This window comes from Mycetomoellerius zeteki, unplaced genomic scaffold, assembly GCF_001594055.1.
Source record: "Mycetomoellerius zeteki isolate Tzet28-1 unplaced genomic scaffold, Tzet1.0 scaffold578, whole genome shotgun sequence".
NCBI lineage: Eukaryota > Metazoa > Arthropoda > Insecta > Hymenoptera > Formicidae > Mycetomoellerius > Mycetomoellerius zeteki.
This window is the reverse complement of record NW_017257586.1, coordinates 168,562-178,767: the sequence shown is the minus strand read 5'-3', so window position 1 is coordinate 178,767 and position 10,206 is coordinate 168,562. Positions and strand designations below refer to the sequence as shown.

Here is a 10,206-nt window from a genome sequence, read left to right as displayed (position 1 = left end):
TGTTGAAAGAATGTAATACGTATGTACTGAGGTATGTACATATACTAATATGTCAGAAACATTGAGTGTTTCAAAGTCAATAAACTAAAAATTTTAATGGCGATGCCATTCTATGTAAAATAATGTAAAAATATTAATTTATTCCATTAAACATCGATTATATTATCAATCAACATTTATTGTTGTACATCGTAATATGATATAATACAATAATATTCCTCCGTATATAATAATAAATAATCAAGATTTTGGTGTGAATCTCGATAAGAATCTCTTATACACATAAATTACATTAAATTCTATCTATTCAATCAGTAACAAGCACTTAATATAAGTGCATTTCCTCAATTATGAAAAGGACTATTCGATATTTCCGATATACAAGAACATGACGACTTTCGAATCGCAAGTGGGCGGATGTAATTTTATATAACATCTCGTGCCAAAAGTCGCGCGTGGCGAAGCGCATATTTGCGCACATTTTTACTCTCTATTTCCGCTTCCTTGTTTTATCTGTTAACGCATCTAACAGAACGAATTCAAGCAATTCAACGAAACTATACATGCCGTTGCGAATTAATTGATGTCATTTCCGCTTTTTCGACTATCCGTACATATTTAACATTTCATCTTTGCATCACTAGATGTATTGCTCTCTAGACATCTCCGTTACATCGTATCGCTACTCCAATGCATTATACATATGCGGATCTTTCCTTCTTTCAGTGTATTCGAATATATACGTAATATTATTCAGTGTATGTACGTAAAAAGAGATAGATTACCAAGAGAGTGAAAGTGAGATCGACTGTCGTCGTATTTACATCAGACTTTAGCCTGTTAACTTTATGCGCGAAAATAGCTTGCGTAAAGTAACAAAGGAAAGTGTAAACGAAGGAAAGAAGGTGTATTTCCGAGAAATATATTACATGAAGTTTGGAATGTATGATCTTTAATTAAATACTTGTAGTTTCGTATTGCTATAAAGATCCAAATTTTTGGAAATACTGTATATTGAATTAAACACGCAGCATTTTGAGTTAGTCTATTTGTTTAGCACGTGACTTTATCATGACTTATCTAGAGTTTGTTAAAGTCGCATACTGTTTTATCGCTAATTTTGTCGTATTCCATTTATTAATGTCTCAATTGACACAATTGCTTGCTCCTCTCATAGCGATACTTTATGCGACATGTACGGCTTTTGTTCTTTTTTCAAAAAACGTTTAAATCCATTTTTCTTCGTTGACGAAAAATGCGGAAAGGTGCAACTGGAAGAAACTGATTTACTGTCGCAATCAAATTATAATACACTCATGAAGAAACGCGTATTATTTCATTATATTACATTATTTAAAGAGAAATGAATTACTCTGGTATTCGAATCTGGTATTCGAATTAACAATGCAAACAACATAATGATATAAGCAATACTATATATTTTAAATTAATTCGTTGAAAATGGAAATTTTGCGTTGCAAAGTTTTCTATATGGCTTTACGTATAAATGACATAACACATATCGGAAGAATAAACGCTTCACGTGCTTTATCCCATATTACCACTTTATCCCGTATTATCATTGTTTGTTGATCGCGGAAGCAGACCCGGTCATCCTCCAATCTTCGTGAGACTGTATCATTTTTTTCGTGAGTGTACACTCGTGCGAATACCATACGGTTACCACACTGTTGCTGGTTAAGGTGGGTAGGTGAGTAGGTAGGTAGGTAGGTAGATAGGTAGGTGCGTGTATGTAACAACAGGAAGAGAATACTTTCACTGCCAGAGTCCGGCTGGGAGCTTTGGGAAGGACAAGAAGAAGACTAGGTACAAATGAGAACGACAAAGATAGTGAGAGTGAAATGGATGGAGGTATATCGGTGCAGTACCGTACCGTTCTTCCGACTATTATTACCGACTTCACAGCGGACACTCGACTGTCGTCGCGTCACCCGGTGAGCTTTCAGTATTTAGAGGGTTTTTCCGGTAATATTTTGGCAGTAACGGAACTCCTATTGCGGTTTTCGTGATAAAATCGATATGATCGAATCGATACATTAATAATTCTGCAATTTTCCTTGCGTGTGGAAACATACTTGGTGTAATTATGATAATTATGGAATAATTGTTCCAAGTAATAATTTATACCTATCGGGCAGTGACAAAGTGTTGGTGCAATCTTAATCGAAATACAGGGGAATACCGTCAAAAACACGACACGTCAAGGAAATAATAAGAGTACAAATTTCGAGGCTAAAGATAGTGTGCTATGTGTACGTAACGTAATGATCTTTACTTTCAAATCATTATTGTGCAAATAATGTCATAAAAAATTTGTTTAAATAAAATGTGCGATTATACATCATACAAGTATTAAAAATACACAATGTTATTTTTTTATGACGCACAATGCGTCCTTGATAAATTTCCGTAAACTACAAACAATATCCGAGGGGGTAATCACTTAATGTAATTGTGGGACAGAGTCCTCGAAATCATTATAAAATTCATATGAAATCTCTATGTATAATCCGATAATTACATATGCAATCACGAGAAATCATTGTATAATATTAAATAAAATCGTGTATTTTACCAAATTACTTCATATGTAGTAGAAAAAATTATTTATAATCAGATGAAGTCATATGAAATCATATAATCGATGGGACAATATTTCAGCTAGTGGTTACCCCCTCGACAATATCAGTGCAATAAAATCATTAACCGGTTTCAACCAGTTTCAGATAAAAAAAAATTCACAATGTTGCATATCTATAAATAGACGTTTCCATCATATCATAAATAAACATCGAGAAATCAATGCTAATTTATAATATGAAAGTATAATGTGCAACACAGAAATGTAAAAATAGTAGTGAATTTGTTTGGTTATGCATATTTACGTATTCTCAAAAAAAAATCTTGATATGTGATCAACAAAAATCTTTTTATTGTCCTGACTAAAATATGTATATATGTGTAACATAACGTATGATACTATTATACATCGCGTAGAGATTGTTTAAAGATCGAGTTTTACCGATTAACTACACTCAGAAAAAGTCTTGTTCATATGTAACCAACAAATACCTTTTTGTTGTTCTAACAAAATTATTCTAATCAAATTTTTAGTTAGGATAACAAAGTTTTTGTTAGAATATGTGACTAACAAAAATTTTTGTTGTCCGAATAAAAAATTTTGTTAGCATAACCAAGTTTTGGTCAAGACAATAAAAAGATTTTTGTTGATCACATATCAACAAGACTTTTTTTTGAGAGTACGTAAATATCAATGCATAACCAAACAGATCCACTATTTTTTTTTATGTTACAGTGTCATATGTTACACATTATACTTTCATATTATAAATTAGCATTGATTTCTCGATGTTTATGACATGATGGAAACGTCTATCTGTACACTGAAAAAAAAGATTGGCTGCTGCACCAAATTAGATGGTAAAATATGGCATAGCATTTTTAATTGGTTGCATTAGTCAATTTTTGGTTGTGTTAGCCTATCGAAATCCTGTACTGACATTGCGGATAGGCTAACACAACCAAAAATTGACTAATGCAACTAATTAAAAATGCTATGCCATATTTTATCATTTAATTTGCTGCAGCAGCCAATCTTTTTTTTCAGTGTAGATATGCAACATTGTGAATTTTTCTAAATCTGAATGTCTTTTTTTTTATCTGAATATCATCATAATATCGCGTCAATACCAATTATCTTAAATTATTTGAAACTGCTTTTTTGAAATAATAATACACAACTATCATAAATACATTAACATTAAAATATGAATTCTTCTGCAGCATTAGAAGCTCGCGATGTAACATTTTAACTCTTTAAATATATATATAAATTTCTTTTTGTTGTGAAAGATATAACATGAAAAAAACATAAAGCGATACAGTAGTAATAGTATGAAATATACAAAATATTTAATAAATTGCAGAGAATTGCAATTGTCATGATCACTAAATTTTTATTTAAAAAATAAGAAAAAATATGAGTAAAAAGCATAAGATAATTTTGTTTTATTACTTACATTTTTAAGAAAAATTCGTCCAAAAAGGAATGTATTTTAATCGTTTTATGTTTTATCGGTTTTTGTTGTAATTATTATTTTATGTTTTTTCATGTATCTTTCACAACAAAAAGAAATTTATGTAAAATTCATATGTAGAAAGTAATTATCCCGCAAACGCGCAAGAAATTATTAAACCATAATTAATCCACAATAAAATCATATAAAATGTTCGTTTTACGGTTTCACCAAAAGTATTTAGGACGAATTATCTACTGAAAACTATTACGTAATTCATAAATTTGTACTCCTCCATGTGAAGTCGCAATTGACGAATACCGAAAACTTTCACTGATTGATTAGTGACTTTTTTTTACGCTTTTCCGTTTCCATCTCTTGAAAACTATACTATTATATCTTTTTTGAGACGCGTGCATATTATATTTTTCTTTAAAATTAATTACTTTATGTGGTTTAACGTACCTCACTATAATTAATGCTCATCTTCTGATAAAATTTTATGTTAAGAATTTGAAATTTACTGTAAAAACAGAGAAAAAAAATTCCGTTATGTATATATCCTACATACATACATACCAGCATTAGTAACGTTATTATATTTGTATAAATGCATAATAGCACCATTACCTTTTAAATTATACCAAAGAACGAATATATACTATTTCAGATTATTTACAATATTATCGATTAGAACTTTAACAGTTCTACTATAACGACGTCCGAGGTCTAACGAGCGATTTCAGGAAAAGTAAAGGCAACTTCCGCGTCGCTTTCTGTGCGTTAATATAAAATATGCCGAGCGTGTTCTTCTCTTTCTCTTACAAAATTTTTTTTATTATCTTTAAAATAATTCGATAATGCTATAAAATCGCTTTAATGTATTCTGTACATTAGAAAACGACAATTTTTTAAAATTTACTGTACAATTAAGAGCATTGATCCCGTTTGGCAAATTTGCACTTCCAAATGTATTTATAACGCTTTACTGATTCTTTCTGTTCGTTCACAAAATAAAGTAAACGAGTTATATAATTAACTATATATATATTTCTTAAATATTACAGAACGTTGAACTGAATGCGCACACATCGAATAGTATTAATGTTTCCGTACTATCATATAATACTCCAAAAGTACTATCCCAATCATTCTCATCGTTCTACATCAAAGAGGAAGTCTTCCAAGGTCTTTAAGAGACTCAGAGAGAATACATGAAGCATAGAAATTTCTCACCGGAAGTTACGAAATTGGAATTATCCTATAGCGATTACAGGTACGTGATATGTATATACAATTTTCATGCAATATCTGTTTATAAATATTATAAATTAAAAATCTTTATCTCTCTTTCCTCTCCCTCCCTTCTTTATCCTTTTCTTCTTTTTCTTTTGTTAAAACTGGTCTTTTCTAGAATTTTCAAAATCTTGTATTTTTAAGTCTCTATATATTTGAAGAAATTTATACCAGAATAGTAATTTTAAATTCCTGCTTTCTGTTTCTTGCCAACTAATGTTAATAGATCATTTGCGATTTCAAATACATTCTTAAATACATACACTTCGTCTTTCGTAATTCGTAAGAATTCGTAAGAATTTTCTCGTACTGCTAAATTATATGAGTTATAGTACATCTGTTTTGACACTGACCTATTTAACAATCGGAGACGTTTTCGTATACATGAAGAGCTAGATGAGGACAACGAAAAAATGTGTGCGTGTGTGTGCGTGCGTGTGGGTGTGTGTGTGGGTGTGTGTGTGGGTGTGTGTGTGTGTGTGTGTGTGTGTGTGTGTGTGTGTGTGTGTGTGTGTGTGTGTGTGTGTGTGTGTGTGAGAGTGAGAGAGAGAGAGAAGACCGGAAAGAAGTAGCATAACGTAACTCCACGAGTTGTCTCGTAAAAAGAAACGAGTCAGAGGTTTACGCCGGTGAAACACTTTCTCCTTTCTCGTTATGAGATCACCATCTCGTTCTTCCGGCGGATCGGGACATAACCCGTAAGCATAACGAGGAACTTTGTGCGCCGTTTACTCATTCAATTTACACGTGGATTGAAGCTCGTGTTATGTAGCTATCGAAGTGGATCTTATTAAATTAAATGCTAGCCATGCTTTGATGGGGCTCAATGGTATTTAATTCATTGAGAAACATTGGCATTTCCTTGTTCCACATCGCGCGATAACCGTTCTTCCCCTTCCGTGATTAGAAACATATTACTATTTCCATTTTGTGTCGCCACGAGCGAAGTTAATTACATTCTTCAACGGATTTCAACATTTTTTGATACTAATAATAACAGTTGGTAATTCTGAATTTTTCCAAGCTCTGCGATTTAAAAAATAATTAAGAAATTTAAAATTAGCAAGTTTTTGTTCTCATCTGTACAATATACGTAAAATCTAGATCAAAATTTCGAGGAGAGTATTAATGTGTGTTGCCTAATACTACTTAATATTTGCTAGAGCCTAGTGCTAGCTTTCATTCAATTCTATTTAACATATCTTTTATCATAATTATCATCATCATCATCATCATTGTTGTTATTATTATTATTATTATTATTATTATTATTACAGAACAAAGTAGTATGGAAGCGATTCATCGAAATCAATGGAAGCGTCATAAAAGATATAAACATCGACGTGTCCTTCAATGTTCGCGAGACTGAAATCTATAAAGCCTCTATTACAACATTCCATTACGACAAGCAATGAAATTCAATGATACAGCGATATTAAACTAAAGATAAAAATTCGCAAAGCAGGGTTATATTTTCATCAAAATGGTTTTCAGTGCAATAGTAGTGACGTCAGCCTTGAAGAGCGCTATCGGTATAATGGGTACAGGTTTATGGCTCGTACCATTATTAATCGCGGGTCTTTCTTACTATCGTTACGATCAACTGGATCCTGAAAGTCGACTCATCGACAGGCACCCTCTCTACTCTGATTACGATTTTATTATCATTGGAGGCGGATCGGCTGGGGCGGTAATTGCCAGTCGACTATCGGAAATACCAAACTGGAATGTGCTATTGTTAGAGGCCGGCCCAGATGAAAACGAGATTACAGACGTGCCATCTCTGGCTGCATACTTGCAGTTGACCACGTTGGATTGGAAGTACAAGATTGAGGCTACAGGTAAAGCTTGCTTGGCTATGAAGGGCGGCCGTTGTAATTGGCCGAGAGGAAAAATTATTGGCGGAAGCAGTGTTCTTAACTACATGCTATATGTGCGTGGTAATAAACGAGACTATGATCATTGGGAGTCGCTCGGTAATTCCGGTTGGGGATACGACCAAGTTCTTTACTACTTCAAAAAATCGGAAGACAATCGGAATCCATACTTGCGGAGAAGTCCATATCACGCGACTGGTGGCTACCTAACGGTACAGGAATCGCCATGGAAGACTCCCTTAGTGGTCGCTTTTGTTCAAGCAGGCGTTGAATTGGGATATGAAAACAGAGACATAAATGGTGAAAAGCAGACAGGATTTATGATATCTCAAGGAACTATTCGAAGAGGAAGCAGATGTTCCACCGCGAAGGCTTTCTTGCGGCCTATACGATTACGTAAGAACATTCATACAGCTATGAACAGTCACGTGACGAGAATCGTGATCGATCCGTTAACTATGAAAGCGACTGGCGTCGAGTTTGTTAGGAATGGTCGCAGACAGATAGTGAGAGCACGCAAGGAGGTGATTTTGTCAGCAGGTGCCATTAACAGTCCTCAAATTTTGATGCTGTCAGGGATCGGACCGAAAGAACATCTACAACACGTTGGTATTCCTGTTATCAAAGATCTTCAAGTCGGCGAAAATCTTCAGGATCATGTAGGAATGGGCGGTTTGACATTTTTGATTGATAAACCAGTCGCTATAGTTCAAGATCGTTTTCAGGCGGTTCCGATGATGATGCACTACGTGGTCAACGGCCGAGGTCCCATGACGACCTTGGGTGGCGTTGAAGGTTACGCCTTCGTAAATACAAAGTATGCCAATCATTCTATCGATTATCCGGACGTGCAATTCCACGTGGCACCAGCCTCCATTAATTCCGACGCGGGCGTACAAGTTCGGAAAGTTTTAGGGTTAACGGACGAAGTATACAACACCATCTACAGACCAATTAGCAATCGAGACGCCTGGACCATCATGCCTCTTCTGTTAAGGCCCAAGTCTCGTGGCACTATACGTTTAAGAAGTTCCAATCCTTTTCACCATCCTATTATCAATGCGAATTACTTTTCCGATCCTATGGATATTGCCATCCTGGTGGAAGGTGCGAAGCTTGCGATCAAAGTCAGCGAGGCAAAAGTCTTTAAACAATTTGGCTCGAGACTTCATCGCATTAAGCTGCCGGGATGCAAACACCTCAAATTTGGCACTGATGCTTATTGGGAATGTCATATTCGACATATTTCTATGACGATATACCATCCTGTAGGGACCGCTAAAATGGGTCCGCCGACAGATCCTACAGCCGTAGTGGACCCTAGATTGCGGGTTTATGGTGTCGCGGGTCTTCGAGTTATCGATGCGTCTATCATGCCGACGATATGCAGCGGTAACACAAACGCTCCTGTCATTATGATCGGTGAGAAAGGTGCTGACCTCATTAAACAAGATTGGCTACCACCTTCGACAATTAATCATGAAATTAAACGCAAGCTCAAAAGGAGCTAAGAAAAAAGTGGATTCGATCCGAAATGTATTATAATGTATAAGGATTCTCTCTCAATTTGTTTGCAAGCGTATCGCATAGGAGCGATTATTCCTAAATGGGAAAGAAAGAAAGAAAGAAGACTGTCAAAGATGTTCAGAAATTTTAAACTGTAAGGGCTCGTACAAACGAGTGATTTTATAGTGCCACAATTGAAAGCGCCGATCCCGAGGAGGTAACCACTTAATGTAATCGTGGGACAGGGTCCTCGAAATCATTATAAAATTCATATGAAATCTCTATGTATAATTCAATAATTACATATGCAACCACGAGAAATCATATGAAATGTATAATATTAAATAAAATCGTATATTTTATCAAATTACTTCATATGTAGTGGAAAAAATTATTTGTAATCAGATGAAATCATATGAAATCATGTAATCTGTGGAACAATATTTCAGCTAGTGGTTACCCCCTCGGCCGATCCGTTCATACGGAGCTATTTTTTGGCGCTACGAAAAGGTGTCGCGAATATGTTCATATGGGCAAATTCGTGGTGCGACAAGAAACATTGCGGATGCGTTCAGAGGGATAAATTCGTGGCTTGACAAAGACGCGCTGCGAATTCGCCCATCTGAACATATTCACGACACCTTTTTGTAGCGCCAGAAAATAGCTCCGTATGAACGAGTCGGTGCTTTCAATTGTGGCACTACAAAGTCGCTCGTCTGTACGAGTTCTTATGGTATATTGCATAGGTATGTGCGATATGTTGCGATTGATTGATCGTATCATAATGGATATACCAAACATTGCGGATGCGTGTTATCTATCTAATTTGTTGTCCTAATTTCGTATATGTCTCGATAAATATAATCGCATTTATAATTATTTTATGAGCATTATATGTAATGTGCAGTAAAAGATGACTAGACTGGTATACAAACAACATACAGCCAGTGAAATAATCTTGATTATCTAAAATTATAATTAGAATTACACAGAAAATTTTGTATACTTGATAAGTCATTGATGGCAGAAATGCGCAATGATCTGATTATATTTCATCTTAACAATTACGTATGTAATTCGTAAATCCGATAATAGCAAACTAATAAAAAGAATGATTATTGTGTAGAGCGCAATTTTAGAAAAAATTGAAGCAAGGACAATGATCAGAAATAAATCTTACGCAATTAGTAATAAAAACTAGGCCAGTTCAGAGTAAAGAGTCACAAGATTAATGTCGTGTATACTTCTCAGGTACTGTATTATGAAAAGAGTATGCAAATTGATTTCAAATGTTAAACTAAAGAGACCTTCACGAAAAACCCCTTTAGTTTAACATTTTCACCAAACATTTTATAGAATCGTATTGGTGAAAGGATTTTATGTAGAGATGATCAGGAAGGCCAACGATGACTTGGAACATAGGGTTATGTCGCCCTTTCGGATGAATGTTTCATTCTTTTTGACGATTC

General features: G+C 34.6%; 1 protein-coding gene across 1 annotated transcript; it reads left to right on the top strand.

Moving 5' to 3' along the window:
• Nucleotides 1-5,134: 5,134 nt before the first annotated feature.
• On the top strand, nucleotides 5,135-8,933 carry LOC108728018 (glucose dehydrogenase [FAD, quinone]). Its single transcript, XM_018456357.1, has 2 exons — nucleotides 5,135-5,334; nucleotides 6,632-8,933. Exon 2 carries the CDS (start codon nucleotides 6,838-6,840, stop codon nucleotides 8,740-8,742), a length of 1,905 nt encoding a protein of 634 aa, XP_018311859.1. The 5' UTR covers nucleotides 5,135-5,334; nucleotides 6,632-6,837; the 3' UTR covers nucleotides 8,743-8,933.
• The last annotated feature ends 1,273 nt before the right edge of the window (nucleotides 8,934-10,206 follow it).

Bases quoted from the DNA above. Each gene is read 5' to 3' on its own strand.
- LOC108728018 (XM_018456357.1), top strand. From the start codon at position 6,838: ATGGTTTTCAGTGCAATAGTAGTGACGTCAGCCTTGAAGAGCGCTATC.